Raw genomic sequence first — 21008 nt, 5'->3', positions numbered from 1 at the left:
TTCCCCTTATTCATAGAGAGTCTAAGACTAAATTGATTCTCTGCTTACTTATCTGTGAAGTCACTTCAGCAGAGAGTTACTCTTTGGAGTTATGTCCTCATCCCTGATCTGTATCCCTCAGCTAGAGCGCTCGGTCTGGTGCTGCCCCATCACTGCCCTCAGGCATGTAGAGAGAGGGCTCTTGCTTTGCCCAGTCTGTTCACCGAGCTCCCTTTGAAATTGGTGAGGAGGGAGGTCTATGGAGGGTGGAAATAGAGGTACTGGGTGACTATTTGAAACCAGTGTAATTTGTAAATTTGCCATAAACTTTTAAGTAAGAGTTGGGGTGGGTGGTTTCCAGGGTTAGCATGCTTTCAGAAATCAAAGGGAAAGTGGAAGTTTTCATTTTGTTTTACAGGGCGGTGATATGAAAGGGTTTGTTTGTTTTTTTCCTGAATTTTACCAAGATTTCAGTAATTGATCTATAGACTTAAAAGCTATTAAAATATTCATGATAACACTGTCATATTTTTATGTATATGTGTATACATATTTTTATGTATATGTATAAACAGGCATACACACAAACACACAAAAACACACATAATAGCACTTATCAAGTAATTGTACTTAATACCACCTGAGTGTTCATTTAAGTTTGGAGCAAGAAAAATGTGCACTACCTCTGAGAGTGTGCCTTTATCTGACCATGAAAAGTGAAGAAAATCTCTACTGTAACAGATACTTCTCCTTCAATGTGAAAAGGTTGTATACAGTTGGTACAGAGAAATACACGTTTCATTTTGCCAAACCCAAAGCATACTTCCCAACTGCCTTTGTATAAAAGCTAACACAACATGTCAAAAGTAAGAGCAGAGCCCTCAGTATACACCGAACTGGTGAGAGAAGTTAGGGACGGTTTGACAAAGATAAGATGTAAAGTTAAGTTTTGTATGATTTTCTTTTCATTCACATTCATACCAGGTAGACTTTGTCAAACACCTATAGTAGGGAGGAACTTGTTCATGCATGCAGAACAAAATAAAATAAGATTAAAAGCTCCAGGAAATCAGCCTACTTCAAAAAACCATTAAAGTGTGCCTATCCCTCAAGCTTTACAAATGTGTTAATTGTCGTGTTTCAGTCATGTAAATATGTTTCAGCATAAAGTAACCAAGATTTCCTGTTATAGAAGCGCTGCTATCTGGGGGTGTGGGGGTAGGGAGGGACGAACCGGGGACTAAATAACTCACTGTAATGAAACCTGCCTTTGGGCAGCACATGCTTCAGTTCTGAATGCCCAGAAATACTTCGCAGACGCTCTAGGCTGCCTAGCAATGGGGATTTCTAATTCTGGCTAGCTTGACAAAGTAAATACAACTATTGAACATAAGGCAGCTCCTAATAAAAAACAACAATTCCCCCTTGTAAACACCTACATTTGGCCCCATTAAAAATTCTTTCTTCATACCCAGGAACTAGCAGACCCTGCAATGTGGGGGTCTTAAAGTAACTGAAGAGCAGTCAGGAGATTTAATGCCGTCAGGATGTTTTACGTTGCCATTTACACCGAGCACTTCATACCCCGTCTCAGGACTTGGTAGAGCAATGTTCTGCATACACTGCAGGGCATTATGCAAGCAAACACATTGGCCATTATGCTCTCAGTACTCATTCATGGACAGCCAAAAGGAAATCAATATATTTTTTACATATGCTGTACTTACATATAAAAAAATATATGGTCGCCACATTTCCAAAAGGAGTGTTCATCAAAAGCTGCCAACTTTGAAAGTTATTTAGTGGATTGGCATTACTCTGATACCTTAAGCAATTATCCAATTTCAGAAGTCCCTGATTTCGGCTTGTTCACATCTTAGAATTCATCTATTCCATAAACGATCAGACAGCCCTCTGCCAGTCCCTACACTGAATAGTGGATCTGCTGTAGTTCTAAAAATCTCTGGGATTTAGGGATCAACCTTGAGTTTACACACACATTTATCTGCTAACAGTTTACTGAGTCAGAGGTTTCAGATTATAGTAAGGAGCAAACATTAGTTTGAATTCTAGTAGACAAAAACAAAGGGAGTGATACATTTTGCCACCTCCAGAACAGTTTCCATATGCTTTACAAGAAAAAAGGGATAAAAAGGAATTCTCATAGAATTAGTCTGAATTTATTTTTAAAAGAAGTTTGTTTGTTTTTTTCCTCAAGCTCAGCATTTGGTTCTAAAACATGGTATGTTCCTAAAATATCTTACTACTGTTAAGCCACCTGAGGGGTAGTACCTAAAATACTGCTTCTAAAATGTTTCCTCACTTGTAGGGGGTAGAACAGGGGCTTCCTGGACAAAGCAGGCTTGAAGAGCCTATCAAAATGACAGTCTGTGCACAGGAAGATCCTGGTCTTCTTCCATTTACTGCCATAGCAGCAGTAGGTCTGAGCCCTAGGTCTCAAGCATCTCTCAGCTTGGCCCTGCTGAAGCTTCATTCAAATTCTACGCACTCTGGAGCTTATATGCTCCTGCCTGCATTGTGTGTTCCATAGCCACACAAGCCTTGGGGTAAGCAGCAGTTGGAGACCAGTAAAAACACTGCCGGAGTGAGAAGCCCTGTACACAATTAAGGGAAGATGAATGGAAGGAAGTCAGTTGGGGAGATACGGAGAGTCTCATTGAGGTGATGGTTCACAAGCAGGGGATCGCAGGAACAGTAGTGGCATGTGTGACTTCTCCGTCCCATCCCTTTATCCCAAAGAGGAAGCTAATGAGGGCTGGAGGGAGGCATGTGTCAAGTATTTCTACTGTACAAGTTTAGGTAACAGTTTAAGCCACCTTATTCCATCTGTTACCTAGATAGTGGTTTTTTTTTTTTTTTTTTTTTTCCAATCCTACTCATGTTAGAACATGAATGAGAATAAAATATGCCAAGGAGCAAAAGAGAAAGCAAAAAGAAAAGGGAAAGATACTGCCTTTAGTTTGTCTGGAAGGTAAAACCCTTTTAAGCAAAGTTCTTTGGGAGTAATCCAGTCTGTTCTCTGTCCATATATGAAATAAGAGAGGAAAATAGCATAACTCCCCCACATCTTAAATGTCCGCAAGTTCAGGAACACTGGGACTGACACTTGGTGGTATTCTTATTACACCACAGTCCAAAAGATTCTGGCTCACATTTTAAGTGGATTAAACTCAGCACACCATCTCCACAAACAGTACTGCCAGAGTTTCTCCTCCATGAACATTTCATACAGGGCCCAACCACTCCAACTAGAATCTTCCTGTTGACTTGGCACGACATTGACAACCACCACTTCCCACAGGAGGAGAATGGGAGTAGGGGATACTGTGGACCACTTAGGAGATAGAATATTTCTTCTGAATCAGAAGAATACAGGATCTAGAAAAGCCAGTGTATACCGCCTTTGGGAAAATTCTATCTTTTTTTTTTTAATTTTTTTTCTTAATGTTTTTATTTATTTTTGAGACAGAGAGAGAGCATGAGCAGGGAAGGGGCAGAGAGAGAGGGAGACACAGAATCGGAAGCAGGCTCCAGGCTCTGAGCCATCAGCACAGAGCCCGATGCAGGGCTCAAACCCACAGACCGTGAGATCATGACCTGAGCCGAAGTCGGACGCTGAACCGACTGAGCCACCCAGGCGCCCCGAGAAAATTCTATCTTTAATAGAATATATCTGTTTGCAATTCTTTACTGAGAATGTCTATGCATGGTTTTATAAGGATATTGGTGAAATAGCCCTGGTATTCAGAGCTACCCTATGCTCTAAGAATTAAGTCCAAGTCACTTACAAACCTCTCCACAGATACCTACCTACCAAGCCAAATGTCTCATAGCCACTCCCCTGTTTGTTGACCGCTCCAGAAAAGCTGACTTTTTTCCTATCTTGCAAACATGCCAACTTTATTCCTGCCTTAAGGCTTTTGCATTTGATTACCTTGGCCTAGACACTTCTTTTTCCAGGTCTTCATAGGTCCCTTCTCAAACTGAAAATCTTAGCTCAAATGTACTCTCCAAAAAGCCCTATCACCAAATAAAAGCGGTACCCCCTCCAGCCAATATCATATCACTATGTTTTATTTCCTTAAAAGCACCTGTCACTATCTGAATTATCTTGTTCATTTGGTTGCTTTCCTATATGTTACCTGTCTCTCCTTGAGTCATGTAAATGTCTATGTACTGTCCCTTTCTGAAGTTGTAAGTTCTTTGAAAGCAGGGATCTTGCCCGTTCTGTTCACTGTTTTATCGCTAGTACTTAAAGGAGTTCTGGCACATAGAGTAATGAATAAGAATATGGAGTTGGAAGCCAGACTACCTGAGTTCAAATTCCATTCCAGTGTCCTGACATGGCGACATTACTTCTGCTCTTTTCAAACTTGGTCACATGATCGACAACTAGCTGAAAGGGAAGCATGGAAATGCAATTTTTATTCCAGATGGCTGCCCATTCAAGAGTTCTTCTACCAAAGGGAAAAGGAAGAGTAGATATTGGAGGATAATCATCAGACTTTGTCATAGTCCACAACCCACTGGAACCCAAATATCCATGCACAGCCTTCTTCCCACACACTTACTGCCTCTCTGGGGGTGAGTGGAGAATCCTACTGGCTGGGAACTGCAGGAATTCTCTGCCCTGGCAGTAGGGGACTTCAGCCCAATTTATAATCCCCAGTTCGGCTCTCTGGAAGGAACTCCCTTGTCTGTTATCCTCTGTATCCTTTAAGGAAGTTATTCCTTGTCCATTAACATTCATGGCTACATGAAGTCACCATCAGAGAGGATAATTTTGGGGGGCTGCACAGTTCTCACAGCCCACTTATTGATAGATCAGGTTTGGGGACCTAAGATTATTCTAAGGGTTGAATAATCATAGACTTTTGACCAGGTTTGTGGTTTTTTTGGCACTACAATCCCCTCAAGACTTTAGAAGGTTCCCAGTCTGATAGCTTCCCTTCAGTCTCTCACACAAGTAATCACACCCAAAGAGTTGTCAAGACAAAGTTCTAGGTTCAGGAGACAGGAAACAGATCCCATCAAATTATTTTATGCAGAGGAAAAGTTTATACCAGAAAATTGGGGGGCTAGCAAAATAATTGGGAGGGCTGAAGGACATCGCCAGAAAACTGGCCTTCAGGGAAGCTGCTGCTTCCTCAGTCAGAAAGGTGAGGAATTGGGAGGCCACCCCAACTGGGTGCTGGTAACTGAAAGCGCACACCTCCGAGGCGGTAATCTTGTGGCTGGTAGGTTCTTACTACCACAGCAACAAGGATCCCTCGACCCCCACGAAGCAAGTAACTGGGCACTGAAACACTGGTCTGGCTTCTACTTCTGCACCTGCCTCTCAATTCCCATGGAGTTGTTGACTAGTCACTGGAATACTGATGCAAAAAAAAAAAAAAAAAAGTCCCTGCAGTAGTACTGGCAAATTGCAGTAGAGCAGCAGGAAGATTCCTTCTGCTTCTCCTCCACCTTCTGAATCTAGTACAATGCTTCTAATTGGAGAAGCATAATTCACACCTTTGCAGCCTCCACCAAGAGGTTGGAATGGATACTTGTCCACCACAACTGTTGCATTCTAAGGCTTGAGTCTTTTAAAGTTTATTTATTTTTCAGACACACACACACACACACACACACACACACACACTTACACACACACACTTACACACAGTATGAGCAGGGAAGGGGCAGAGAGAGAGAGGGAGACACAGAATCTCAAGCAGGCTCCAGGCTCTGAGCTGTCAACACAGAGCCTGACTTGAGGCTCGAACTCACAAACCACGAGATAACGACCTGAGCTGAAGTCGGATGCTTAACTGACTGAGCCACCTAGGCACCCCATTGAGTCTTATTTTCCGACTTTTCTGTTCTAGCTACGTCCCTCTCTTTCTCCTTATGAGTAACTAGCTTGACGCCATCTAAAATAATCAGCTCAAGAGGGAAGGCCATACCCTTCATCTCATTTTCATCTCTGAACTGGATCCCATTTTGTAGCCAGTCTCTTAATGAGGGTATTTCACCAAAGCTCAGGAACACCCAACATCTCCTGTGAAGGTTGCCTGCTTCAGCATGTAGGGCAGAAACAGTTTTTTTGTTTTTGTTTTTGTTTTTTCAATCCTCGGAGCCCCAAATTACCAAGGCTTTCATCATTTTGGCCTCTGGGGTACAGGCAGAGTGCCTCACACAGAGGCGTGTTCCTTTCTGACGCTTCTTCCAAAATCTCTATCTCTAGCCTAAGTTCCTTTCCTATTTGTAAGTAACGTTGCTGAATGTGGCAAGAAGCAACTAGCACAACAGTTTTCTGAATTTCTCCACCATTTCACCTTGGAGCCACTGATCAGGAGGTAAAATTTTTGCCTTCCAAGTTATCACAGTCATAACAAGGGTCACCAGCCTTCCAGTTTGCAATCTGACCTCACCGCCCACTTTCTAACCACTAAGCCACTTAAATCCCAGAACTCAAGCACATCATTTTTCAGGTACCAAATTCTGCATAAACAGGATACAAGTTAGTCTGTTGTTACAGAAATCCAAAACTACTGTGGCTTAAATAATACAGAGGTTCACTTATGTCTCACTTTAAAGCCCAGGGCAGTGACCCAGGGTCTTTGGGTGCCCACATGGTGTCAGGAGACCCTAGACTAATTTTCTCATTTTGCTCTACCCTCCTCTAACCATAGCTTCCAGTTGATGGTCCAGAATTGTTGCTTCAGCACCCACCCTCAAGTCCACATTTCAGCAAGTGGGAAGATGATGGGTAGGCTTTCCCCTAATATTTGTGGAGCCTAGAGCAATAATGTGAATGTAGGACCACATAATTATTATATCAAGTTATCAAGCTGAGAAACCATGAAATATTCATTGTCTTCCTTCCTTCACAAATATAACTTCCTGGAAAACCAAGTTTAAATTTATGATATGGGTTCTACTCTAGAACTTGGAGACAGGGGGAGAAATGGCCTGCCGCCTACCTCCTTTCTCTTCCTGTCTCCTTCCCACACACAGGGCCACATGCAAATGCTTGGGGACACCCATCCTGTACACAAACTCCATCCACACACCACACAAACAGTGGTCCCAGGGTGTGCACACAGACAACATGATCCACCCTTGGGGCACGAACCTGGGAAAGAGACCGTGCCGACTTTGTAGCTTGTTGGACAAGGAGTTCTGAATTCTGAATACCCAGAGTATGTCCTATAAAGAAGGGGCACATCCTCTTTGCCCTGAGATCCCTTACCCCATGAGGAAGGGTGGATCAGGGCCCAGGACAGTGGCCCTCTCGCCGAGGTGAGGGAAAAGGGAAGTCAATGGCACCTCCCCTCTTTCACAGATCTGACCCCAAACTTAACCATAAGTAGCCAGAACTTAGTCACTCAGCCTCATCTACTGGCGAGGGAAGTTGAGAAATGTGACAACTTATTTTGGGAGAGAGAAAGAGTACGTGCACGTGCACACTGGGACGGGCAGAGGGAGAGGGAGGGAGAATCCCAAGCAGGCTCTGCACTGTCAGTGCAGAGCCCCACCTGGGTCTAGTCCATGGGGCTTCATCTCATGAAATATAAGATCATGAGTGACCTGAGCCTAAACCAAGAATCAGACCCTTAACCCACTGAGCCACACACACACACACACACACACACACACACACACACACCCCAGAGATGCTTTTACTGGCTGCAAAGGAAGAGAATAAGATTGGGAGTAAGCTAGCAATCTCTGCCACAGACACATGCCTTTTCACAAATCACACTTTTGTTTAGACAAGTGAGTTCTTCACAATCTGCTTTCAGAGAGGTGAGTTTGGAGGCAAGACAATACTGTCAGATATAATTGACGGTCAAAATAATTGCACACCTGAGCATTTTTCAATGGGCAGCCAGTATGCAATATGCCAGCTCTGAAATTTTGTCTAATTTTCAGATCAATCAGGAAGAACCGAATGAATTGTTTTCAATTCAAAGGATATAGTATAATTATGACATTCAATAAAACAATTTTAATCTTAAACCCTTTGAATGAATTGCATTTTAAACAAAAACTAAAAGTTAAAACCTAACCCATATTTGGCAGACTTTTTTCCAGAAATATGCAGCCACTACCAAATGTACACGTACCAATCCAAAAAGAGCAAAAATCAGTTCTGGCATTGTTTTCCCCTGGCCTATTCATATATGAGAATAACACAAAACTCACCAAAAACTAAGCAGACATATCTTCCACATGGCAAGATTTTAACCAGGTACAGAGTAACTGCAATGTAACATTACATTGTAATGATGGAATATTAATGGATAAGTGTAACAATGTAACAATGTAACAACCTATAGTTGTCTCCCAATATCCATTTGCTTCATCTTCCATAGGAATAGGGTTGTTAGGGGCGCCTGGGTGGCTCAGTGGGTTAAGCGTCCAACTTCGACTCAGGTCATGATCTCGCGGTTCGTGGGTTTGAGCCCCACATCGGGCTCTGTGCTGACAGCTCGGAGCCTGAAGCCTGCTTCAGATACTGTGTCTCCCCCTCTCTCTGCCCCTCCCATGCTCATGCTCTGTCTCTCTCTGTCTCTTAATAATAAACATTAAAAAAAATTTTTTTTTTCAAGGAATAGGTTTGTTACACACTTTTACACATTTTGCAACATCTCCCAGCCTCCCTTGTCACCAGCCAGGTGTAGCCATGTCTAAGTTCTGGACATGAGTGGAAGTGATGTGTTAACTTCCAGGTCTTGCGCCTTCTTGGCCCCTTCTTCCCACCAGCTGAGAGAAAGCAAACACATCAGCCTTGGAGCCAGAAGTGGAAGAAGCGCCTGTTGAGGCTGGCAGACCAGTCCTCACAGCTCAGAATTGCCTACTTCTGTGCTATAAAATGGGAGAAAAATAAACTTCTACCTTTTTTAAGCCATTTATTGGAGGGGGTGGGAGTGTCTCTATACTCCAGCTACTCGGCCTGTAGTCTAGTCCATCCCCTACCATTCAGAGCGGTGCCTCGTAACACAGAACTTGGCTTCAGGAATCAGCAAATCATCCTCCAGGTGAGGGCATCATTCGGCTCTTGCAAGATTCTGGAATGGAATAGGATAGGGTGTCTGTTTAATTTGTTTTTTCTCCTCATCATGTAAAGAGGGAGAAATGCTTTTAAAACTCAAGTAGAGAAGCTTTATCTTCTGACATGTCCTTTGTTAGTTATTTTGACAGCAATGAGGACATGTGCAAAAGATAGATTTTTAAAATAAGATGGACCCCAAATTGCTTCTGCAGTACAGCTGTGCCTGCTTTCACTGGCCCAGAAGATGGGCATGTGACATGCCCCATTTTCACTACTGCCTTACTAAGTATGAAGGAAAGTGTTTAGACTTTTTAAATCTTTCCAGAAGCCAGGACTACGATCTCAGTTCCCTTTTTGATTTCTTTACAGGGCCACAGTAGAGAGCAATGTATTCTCGTTGCTCTGACGCCAGCACAGTGACTGAGACCTGCTGGCTAAGTCTCATATTCTGTTGTTGTCGCTTACGATCATGTGTAGTTCATTACATATGTAGTTGTTTCCTTGCCTTAATAAACGCACTTGTTTTTATCGTGTTGAGCCATATATACTTTTATGAGCCATCTCAACATTTTTTTGGATTAAGAAATGTGAATATATTAGTGTGCTTGATATTTCAGAGAACACTTGTACATCTCATTTGATCCTGACGACAGTCCCATTGAGGGGAGAATTATCCCCCTGTGATAAAGGAGGACACTGAGACAGGGGTGAACTGACTCGTCCAAGGTCACACTGAGAGTGAGTGACAGAGGGACATACCACACTTTCACTGGCTGCCTCAGTTAAGTGACCAAGGTAGAGCCTCTGTGTTTTAAGGTGTTTACAAGGTTTCATTTACATCGGCTATGAGAGCACCTGGCTGGCTTAGTCGGCAGAGCAGGATCTCAGGGCTGTAAATTCGAGCCCCACACTGAGTGTAGATATTACTTAAAAATAAAATCTTAGGGACGCCTGGGTGGCTCAGTCGGTTGAGCGTCCGACTTCAGCTCAGGTCATGATCTCACAGTTTGTGGGTTCGAGCCCTGCATCAGGCTCTGCGCTGACAGCCCAGAGCCTGGAGCCTGCTTCAGATTCTGTGTCTCCTTCTCTCTCTGCCCCTCCCCCACTCACACTCTGTGTGTGTCTCTCTCTCTCAAAAATAAACATTAAAAAAATAATAAAAGTAAAATAAATTGGCTGTCCTTTAAGGAACAAAAGAAAAGTCTATTAGAAAGTATTGTTGAAATAGTCACACTGATTTCTGTGACTCTAAGTAATACAAAGTGTGACCCTTCAGGAAATGTCAGAAATATAAAAAGGATTAAAACAAATCTGTATTCATCTGTGAAGGGTTAAAATGTACGACCTCAAAGAGAAAACAAACAGTGCCTGGTGGTTTGGTCTTGGCAAAATAGGAAAAATATAAATTGATTAAACTTATTTTAATGGGTATTTACCTGCGATTTGTCTCAAGTCCAGGTGTAATCTAGGTTCATTATCTTGCCCCTTCTGTCTGAGAACGGTGAGTGCTGAGCGCAGGTCTGGCAGGCTGAGAGAAAAGGAATTAGGAAGGGAAACTCCAGAGCCAGGAAACCCAATCCTGCGCACCTACAAGGACCCAGTGTAGCTGCCGACTCAAGAAGGAACAACATACGGACAGTGGCTAAGCCCAACAAAGAGACACAGAGGTAGGCAGTGGGGGAAGATTCTCCAAGTCTGGCTCTGGTTTGGTCCCCCCACCCCCACCCCCACCCTGAGCTGCAGAGCAAAGTGCTCTTGCTGCTCCTGCTTCATTCTGACCCAGGGCTTCCTCCGGGCCTAAGGGTGCCTTTTGGCAGGAGCTCCCCTAATCTGCCAGAGTATTTTGCCAGCCCCGATGTTTCCCACCTTGTAGCACCAGAGAAGAGGGACCCGTTAACCCAGTGAGATCACTGCAGATCACCTAGGCCTCTGTGAGATACTGGGAGCTGTCACATCTTTCTCAAATCCCTTTGCCTCTGTAGAAATCATCATTGTAGACAAGGCATCAAGGGGGAAAGTAGGCACCCAGCCAGATAGGCAGCTCTCGCATTAGCAGCACAATCCCTTCCTCCCAGAATCTGGGGAAAGAAAATGAGGTGGGCAAAGCTTCCACTCAAGATGTAGGATACGTTTTTGGCCCTCGCCTCCGAACTCCAGGTATAAAACGAGAAAGATAAATACCTTCATTTGGCTTACGACGTTGAAAATGGTATGGTTTTTTGTTTTTGTTCTTTTTTCTTTTTTTTTTTTTTTTTTAACAATCTGGTTTCTATTTAAACCATTACTGAGGGAACAGCAAGGTCTAAAAGTTTATACGTCCCCACGGCCTTGCAGCTTTATTCTAAAGGAGGCCACATGCGATGAGGAGTGTTTTACAACGTATTTTTTTTCAGAAGACAGATCTGGGGTACAGCAGCATCTGACCATTTACATGTCAAATGTGTAAATGCTTTGGAAGCCTCCAAGCCCTCACACACCTGGCAAGCCGGAACCTGATCTCTCCTTCTTCCTCCCTGCTTCACATCGCACTGACATGGCGCACAGGGGGAGGCTCAGAAAGGAAGAAAACAAAACCTACTGGTTGGGAATTTAGAGTGCATAGGAAGCTCATTCAAGCAACAATCACCAGAGCCAGCAAGATCATTCACCTATTTCCAAGAGCCATCGTTGGGCTTTTTCAAAGGACATAAGTATCCAACTCGCGTTCACAATGTAGCATTTAGTCAGAAGCATTTCATCATATCAACCAAATTTTTTTTGTACTCAGAAGTTACACACAAATGATAGTTGACTTTTCTTCAAAGCCATTCAACCTGAAAGATTTCCAAGCATGTCACACGTCACATTTAGCTACTCTTGCTATGAAGGGCTTTCAGCCAACTGGCCCACGTTCATTGCCTAGAGAAGCAGAGGAAGAGAAATTTTTAGCAAATAGGTAAGCTCCTGAAATAAATTGTATTATGCTGTTCTGAACACACTACACTAGTTTCCTCATTTAGATTATCAGAACAGTATGACCCTTCACCCAAATGTATCTTAAAGATGTATTAGCTCTACTGTTAAGCAAATCACCATTTCCACATGTCAGAATCCAATTCATTATTTAGCACCTAGCCCATCTCCATGAAGCTTTTTTCTGCTCTCCTTCCCCCACCTGGTTTCTGCTTTGTCTCTGCCTGTCTTGTAGACGTGTCTTGGGCTTCTCACTATGATGGTTACCAGCTTGCTTGTCTTACTTGTGTTCCTGGAATCGTAAGGAAATGAGTAATGTAGAAGAGCTCTGTTCACCTTGCTTCAAGTAGATTCTAACTATTTGTTGACTCCAGTTGATTTCCAAAATAGTCTAATCACCATCTGACATCATCCTTATGAGGTCCCAACCAAAAGTATACACACACACTTTTTTTTTTTTTACGGTGAATTTTCTTTGAGTTGCAGATAACTTCAGATCATGCATATATCCTAGGCCTTTTTCCTTTACTCCTTAGCAATAGATCTTGAAACACTGAAGTTCAGACATATAATTAGATATCTCTTGGGGCACCTGGATGGGTCAGTCGGTTAGGCGTCTGACTTCAGCTCAGGTCATTATCTCGTGGTTCGTGAGTTCAAGCCGTGAGTCAGGCTCTGTGCTGACAGCTCAGAGCCTGGAGCCTGCTTGGGATTCTGTGTCTCCTTCTCTCTCTGCCCCTCCCCCACTCACAATCTGTCTCTCTCTCTCTCTCTCTCTCTCTCTCTCACTCACTCAAAAATAAATAAACATTAAAAAAATAGTTTTTTTAACTAGATGTTTCTTTCCCTCTTCTTCACACGAACACTGACAGAGTTAACACTGAAAAGACATTCATGACCTCAGACTTTAGAGTCATACATGTCTTTTAGATTCCTGAGCCTTTCATGCTTTCTGGAAAAAAACCAGGCTGTGAATAAATGAAAGAATTGTTTAAAACAAAGAAACAAGTATGTCTTTATTTGAGCTTTTAAAAGTCATTCAAGAAATAGACATTTAGTTATTTAATATAAGACAGGTTGGGTGCTATGGATACAAATGAATATTACTATATGGATATCATCATATGGCGAGTACAGCTTTTCTCAACACTTCTGCCATCTTTGTTGAACATATGTCCATCATGGTGTCTTTCATTCTAGGTATATTGGCATTAAAAAATAAGTACAGGCAAACTGAAACCAAAGAGTATTTTTGTAAATTTTTTTAATGTTTTAAAATATTTTGATCCTCTGTACACAGCTTGTGTTTACATGACAATAAACAGGCCTTTTATCAGGAAAGAAACTAACCAGAACATATGCTTACAGATCATAATATTTTGACCAAAAAAAATGGTTCTACCTTTTTCATCTTACTTTTTTTTTTTTTTTTTCATATTGAAGGGAGTTTTCCAAATGAAGGGTTTCAGATAGGTTGTCTCCAGGTCAATTCACCACAAAGCTTTGGTTAGACCTTGATGGACCCATCCTACCTCACTTACCTTTAGACTCCTACTCTCACTGTGTGCCTCACACAACAGATATGTTCCCTTGAGCTTGGATTTTTATGAAAATTGAATAGGCTGGGGAACTAACAGTTAAAAGAATTTGATAGAGATCCTTTTGAAAACCAAAAAAGTTCTCTTATTTTCGAGAGACAGGCAGACAGAGCAGGAGCAGGGGAGGAGCAGAGAGAGAGGGAGACACAGAGTCCGAAGCAGGCTCCAGACCCTGAGCTGTCAACACAGAGTCCGACCCGGGGCTCGAACTCACCAACTGCCAGATCATGACCTGAGCCGTAGTCGGATGCTTAACTGACTGAGCCATCCAGGTGCCCCAAAAAAGTTCTTTTAATATATGAGTATTTCTCCTTAATTACAGTAACTTTTGTGTAATTATGGTCAGTTACTGCATCTGCTTGAATCAGCATCTCTCTGCAGAATAGTTAAGATGGGGAGCTGTTCAAAGCTAAACTATACTTTTGAAAACATGACCGATGTCATGCATAGAAACAAACTTACCAAGACCTGAAATTGATATCATAGCTGACTTACCTGAGTATATAAAAAATATTGACCCTTTGATTGGTATCTTTTTTTTTCACTGTGTCAATATTTCTACAAAAATTTTAAGTTCCTAAGGAAAGTATAGCCTTGAAATAGAATCATCAGGTCAACTTTGAACAGACAAAGGGAAATAAGCATTTGTAGGAATCCATAATAGCTGAAGCTACAGTCAATTAAAAAATAGCATTTTGGAATCCTGGCAAAAACAAAACAAAGCCAAAAACCAACCCTGCCATTACTGTAACAGTGTTATTTTTCAAGTATGCCTTTTATGTATGCATTTACATGTTTTCATTTGGACCTAAATAAGAGACATCTTAACATGTTTAGGTTTGGACTCCGGAAATGTTGCCCTAAGATCCCTGGTCCAGTTTCCGCAACGGCTACAATTTGTAAAACCTATAGTGGGAATAAAATGTGATTCTCTTGGGCTTCATTCAGTCTGAAGAATTGTTTTAGCAGGAATTTTATATGCAAGACTAAATGCTGATCAACAGAGCATAATATTGTATTCTGAAGTGTGCTAGCTAAAGCAAAATTAATTTTTTTTTTTCTTCTTTCCTTCTCCTGAAATCTTCTGCCATAGCGACTGCATTTGCCTCCAGACTTGTCAGACACAGTGAGCCGCTCGAGCAAACAGGATCTGGCAGAGCCCTCCAAGCTGCTGGGCCCAGGCTGTGGCGTGATGGCCGGAGGCAAGAAGCACCTGGACTTCTAGTGACTCCTCCTTAGTAGCTGCGCGCAGGATTATATGACGCTCTCATTATGACTGCTAATAGCTTATGTAAATATTTTTCTTAACGAGTTGACCCTCCAATCTTTGGAAAACAGTTAGGATTGCAAAATGAGGCCACCGTTCTTCATTTTCCTTAACCAACCTTTTCTACAGAAAGAGTAGAGCAAAAATGCTTTCATTTGAAAATTTTGTTTTATGCCCTATCTACAGAAAACAAATGACCTTGTTTTTAAATAAAACGTCAAAAACTCAAAGTGCCTCACAGTGTCATTAGTGTACGTGTATTAAGGCACTTAGTTCAGGGTGAAGTGCATATGACGGCGGGTAGCCTGTAAAACAGTATGAGCTTCGTAATTGCATATGAAAAACATTTTCTCTTTATTTCTGAAAAAGTCACTTGCCCCCAAAAATGCTAAAGTTTTTTTTTTTTTTTCAAAATGAAAAATTCATTTGCTAACATATGAAGACCATTATAAAATGATTTTGCATTTAGGCATCCTGTTATTAAACTGATGAAGGCAAAATAATATTTCGGGATTAAGATTCCATTAAAGATAAGCAGTCTGCCATAGTGGTTAATAAATAAAGAACTTGAGTGACAGAAAGCATGGAAGAAGAAGTTGATGGTCTTCTGTTTAGTAATCCTAAACAATTGAAGTCAGCACTATGAAATTACGTCAACAGACATAATTCAGGAATGAAATTCAAACTGACGGCGACATTAATGCTAGGGGAAAGCATGTATTGAAGCCTGGCGAGAGATTTTCACAGAACGCAGGTCTGAGACAAAGCAGAAAAGTAAAACTAACTCAGATTTCCATTGCATTAGGTAAGCCCTTTGTGAGTTATGGGCATTGGTTGGGAATGTACATTTATCACCACATAAATGTGCATTTTGGAGCATATAGCATATCGAAATAGTTTCCATATAAAACAGTAGGTTTTTGAATCATAGTTCCATATTCTCAAAGCTTTTGACACATAGACAAAAAGTGAAGGTTGAAAAGTAACTTGCATTTAAGTAAAGAATCTCAATTTATAAAAAGCTGTTCAACATCCATTAGGAGAAACCGAATTTCCAAAATACATCTTCAGATATGTTCGAATAAATTTTGAAGTAATTATAACTAGCATTTTTAAGCAGTTTGCTTGTAATACACCACAAATTATACTTTATTTGCTCTTGACAACACTGTAGAAAACAAAGACTAGGTTTTTAAAACTGTCTAACCAATATGATGAATGTCAGTCACTTAGAAAAAAAACCCACTGTAGCATAAACACATACTGTATACAGGTTTTATTCAGAATTAGAATAATTGAATCAATGACAGTGATTTGCCAGGATGTCAAATCTCTCCATCATATCCTGTCACTACCAGTTTATTTTTTGTGATCAAAATCAAAAAGACAACTATTTTGTCACCCGCTATTTTATTAGTACTAAAAATCAGGTTTCTTCTATTTTTTTTAGAATGTCTGGTTTATTTTTTTTCACTTCTTTTAATTCGAAAGACACAAATTCTTTCCCATTTTCTTTTCAAAATAAAGTTTCAGAACTGATCTGTCAGTTAAAATTAAAGGGCTTTTATATTAAGCAAAAGTGCTTTTAAATTTTAAAGCAACTTCAAAAAATCAATTTAGTCCATAGATAATAAATAATGTGTAGGTACTCCACAAAAGCATCGCTATGTCCCTTGAGAGCATTATGAACAATCTGAATAAATTCAAGTGGATATTTTAGTTGGGTTATTATTTTAATAACTCTAACCCTTTTCTTACCATCTTGGGATTCGCTTTGTACAAACACACAATGGAGCAGTTATATAGCATTTGACTCTGACAAGGAAACGTGAGGTCATCAGATATGTAAATCGCTTGTTCAAAATACTTGAGAGGTCATTGATTTACTACCCCGGCTACCATGTCTGTAAAATGAACACTCAATTACTAGTTAGTATATGCTATGCAAATAGACAAACACCATAAAACTTGAATGTGCATATTTGAACCCTTGTCTTAAACATAAAAAAAAACTTTTCAAACTCTGTAAAAGTGCATGTTGAACAATAATAGTAGCTGGGCTTTCCAAAATTCAGATCCAAGTGCTTTGTTGTTCTCACTCACTAGGCAGGCGTTGTAAAAATAAGCTACAGAGGGATGTATATTTTTGTTTTCCCTTAGAAAAAAACCCACTCTAAACGTGTTTTCCTTTCTTCTGAAAACATTATCAATTATCCGTACGCTGATAACTTACTACATAAAAATACTGGTCTTCAGTAATGCCATAGTAGGTATATAGGCCGTTTTGATACATTACGAACTCCATTAACACATTTTTTTTTCAGTTATCAACTTGTCTCAAAGATATAAATATTTCAGTAACCATGCCAAACACAGTATTTGAAATGTCCTCATATCTTTTAAATGTTTCTAACACTTCATAACCCTATATGGTATTCATTCCTTACACTAGCGTTGCCTTTCTTTAACGTGAGGTAAATACTTTGACTGCTTCACCCTGTTCTCAGGTGCTGAGGTTCTAAGACCTTCTGAATTTCTTCTTGGTAGCCATCAGTTACCCCTTTTCTCTCCCTCTCTTCCATTTGCTTTTTTCTCTCTACCTCTGGGGTCTGCAAATACTAACACTAGACAGAAAAAAAAAAATTTTTTTTAAAAACCCGCCACTTCAAAAGGAAGCAACACTCTGCAATCAATTCCCTGTCTTTTAATTGTAAAGAATCAGACATACGCATACACATACAAAAGGGAAGGGGGGGGTGGCTATTCATTTGTTTAGAGCCCATTATGAATGCCAGTTCTAAAACATCCTGTTAATGCTTTCCAAACATAGTCACCATCAACACCACCGAACTTAAATACCCTAAGTACTTACATTTGGAAGTTTAAAAATGAGCAAGTGAAATCATTCAGGACCAGGCAAAAAACAAAAACAAGGAAACAAAAAATACCACAGATGAGGTTTAATCTTGAGAAACAGAAAAGGGAAGAATTTGTGTTTGGCCTTCTTGAGCCAAATGTCATAGAAGAAAAGCCTTTTTTGTAAATCTTGTTAACATTAAGGCCCAGAGCAAAAAGACGTAAGCAGAAGAATACAGACCCCACCCTATATAGCAAAAAATTAACAGAACAAAGCTAGAGCTTAATACTGTCTGAGTGAATTTTCGGAAACCTAATTCTCATTGGGGAAAAAAGGTAGGGAGAAATGATTGTGTAAGCCACAGCAAGAAGCCAGTTGCTTACCAGTTAAGAGTTAGGAAGCCCAGCTTTGGGGGGAGGATATTCTGGAAATCCATTGTAGTAAAAAGCAGTTTTTCATTCAGAGTAATTTGGATGTTTTGCATTCACTCAGCTCTAATTCTGTTCACCTGGTCTAAGTCAGTCAAGTTTGGAGAAAAACATACGCCATTAGTCTTGTGACTCTACTGAGGACATCCCAGACAGATAGATGGCCACCATCCTGGAAGATGGCATCGAAGCATCCCTGCAGCGTTCCCATGGATAAATATATAAATATGCCTATCAGTAAATAAATAAAAATAAATTATTTCCACAACGAGGGCACCGCTTCCACACAGCGCCTGCCGTGCTGGCCCCGGGAGAGGGCCCGGAGCTCCATTCAGAAGGACAGCTCATCTCCCTAGGGCGAGGGCAGGAGGCAAGGCAGCCGCTCTGTCCTGCTGGACCAGTGAGCTTCTGCAGCCGGGCAGCCATGCTTCAGACTAAACCAGGCTGCGCCACTGCGCCCTGGCAGTCCTGACCCTCAGAGGACAGGTGTACGTGCCCGAGCGCACACACACAGACCCTCGGCTCCCGCGACGCTCCCCTTCTCGCGTTCCCAGCTCCTGTGCCCCCAGTGCCACGCCCAGTTCTCCCAAGTCCGTGCTCTCCACACAGCGGAGCCTTGGGCCAGGACTGGCTGCCTGACCCTGACCCAAATCATAGCCAGTTGGAAACCGCCCCTCCTTGCGGGGAAAGAGTGAGCCAGCCAGCAGCTGCAGCACACACCACACGGCCCTTCTCTTGACAGTTCCCTGGGTACATGTCCCTCAGGGAATACAGGCTGCAAAATGTCAGGAGGTAGAAATATCTGCGCGGGCAACTGTACCAACAGTGCGCATGCGTGCACACGCCACTGCAGAAGTGTGCGAGCGTGCACGAAGGTTGACGTTGATGAAAACTAAATGCGCACGTAAAAAAACTGCACTCAACCTCGGAAGGTGTCTCTAAATGTGCAGTAACTCTGGTGGAATAAAATGATTAATATATAGCATGCCACAGAGATGAATCACAATGATCTGTTCACAAATAACTCCTTAACCAGAAAATAGGAGACGTGGAAAGAGAAGGCTGTTTTTTAAAGCCTCCAATTAATTTCTGTATTTCTGATCACTTGCCTTTGGGTATTAAAAACAAAACAAAACAAAAGAGCAGAGTACAATTCAGTGGAAATGTGTCTTTGTCCCCAGAGGTTTCTGCCTGTGCAAGCATTTCTTCTAGACCGCCAGAACCCCCAGCCTTTGACTGAACTTTGCAGAAAACTTATCTATATTGACTTATATGTTGCACAGGACAGAAATAAAAGTCTCAGACAGGCCTTTTTCACCCAACAAAGGCTTATTTTTTTCCATCCTTTGCTTGGGCTCAAGCACTCCTGCCCTGCGTGCCGCCACTTTAAACATGATCAGATCTGTGCTTCATTGCAAATAACAACTGACCAACAATAGGCCCCGCTTCATAGATTTGGGAATGTTTGGCTTAAGCTGCCAATGACTGAAGGCCTTTAGCTCCGATCGGCCAGTCACAGTCCGCTTTGTTGTTGTCTGTTGATGTGTCTGTGCTCATTATTCCTTGACATGCAACATCCCCCCTCCACCCTCCAACCATCCACAACCGCACAGAAAGCGAGATTCAAATGGGAACAGCTGTAGTGGTTCAATGGGAAATGATGCCTCTTGTGCAAAGGGGAGGGAGAGGGAAGGGAGAGGGCCTATTTGAGAAAGGCAACAGCTTTCAGAGAGTCTTGTATAAGAAATCTACTTTTGAATATACTTCAGTGAAATCGCTGTTGAAACAGGCTGACAATGGAAATCTGCCCAGATTGAAAATGCCAGCCCTAATTCAAAAGACAATTCCCAGTTAATAGCTTGTTGCATTTTTAGATTATTTCTAGACTTTGAGTTTTTGCATTAAATGGCTAACCGGGGGATGTGACCATTTTTATATATGTGCGTTGTGGGTACAAATGGGCACAGATCTACACACGGCTTTAAGTGGGTTTTTTTTTTTTTTTTTTTTTCCGAACACATTTGTAATTAATGAAGCGGTAAGAACTATTTCTTTAAGAACTATCAGGATATAAAATAGAGTATGTATGAAGGTAACCGTTTGTTTAGAATGATTATCTAACATGGAAACAAAATTTGTAACACCACACTATAAGGTTAAAAAGAAAATAGTATAATAAAGGAAATACAAAGGCTTTGGCATGGTTTTTACAATCAACAATGGTTAATTTTGATATGTAGTTGTGAACAACTTCAAAACACTTAAGTTTAAAACTCTTGCAAGCACTTTTAATTGATTAGGAATGAATTCTAGATGCACAAAATGATTGGACTGTGAACAGTAATACAACTATATCTAAGAACAATTAATTTTTGCCGGCCAAGAAAGAAACGTATGATCGCATGAAAATGTGTATAAAACATCTATAGAGTATTCTTGTCAAATATAAATGAAATTAACTTTATTATAGAAATCATTCTGAGGATTTCTAGGGAAGACAAATACTTACATTTTGACATAAAACAAATTGGATTTTTATCGAAGACACACTCTACCTTTTACCTATCAACTTTTTTCTTCCTTGAATTTATATCTTACCCTTTTTGCACATAAACTTCATCTGTTAACAACCTTTGGAAAACCAACAGATATTCTTACATAAATCTAGTGCATGTTGTTCCAGGTTTAATTATATGCAAAGGAATGATACAAACTTGGAACATCAGTCCATAAACTATGAACAGATGGGTAGAAGTATTTGATATAGCTTGATAAAACTCTTAAATTCGTGGCAAAGCTTGTTGATCATGGTTTCCTTTTTTTTTTTAAACAACTTCATGACCAACACAGATCAAACATCCAT

General features: G+C 41.1%; 1 protein-coding gene across 3 annotated transcripts in view; it reads left to right on the top strand.

Moving 5' to 3' along the window:
* The window catches only part of ELP4 (elongator acetyltransferase complex subunit 4), a 247679-nt gene extending 226830 nt beyond the window's left edge, over positions 1-20849 (top strand). The window contains exons 10-11 of one of the 3 annotated variants that reach the window (XR_013550168.2): positions 11437-11978; positions 14687-14791. Coding sequence is in view for 2 of the 3 variants with exons in the window: in XM_078433344.2 (XP_078289470.1) it covers positions 14687-14818 (132 nt within the window). In the remaining variant the exon portion in view is untranslated. Of the gene's footprint in view, positions 1-9412; positions 9968-11436; positions 11979-14686 lie in introns of those variants that run through there. The other 2 variants (XM_078433344.2, XM_078433345.2) reach the window with 2 other exon arrangements.
* The last annotated feature ends 159 nt before the right edge of the window (positions 20850-21008 follow it).

The sequence above is a fragment of the Panthera onca genome, chromosome D1 (genome assembly GCF_046562875.1).
Source record: "Panthera onca isolate mPanOnc1 chromosome D1, mPanOnc1 haplotype 2, whole genome shotgun sequence".
Taxonomy (NCBI): domain Eukaryota; kingdom Metazoa; phylum Chordata; class Mammalia; order Carnivora; family Felidae; genus Panthera; species Panthera onca.
This window is presented reverse-complemented; position numbering and strand designations above follow the sequence as displayed.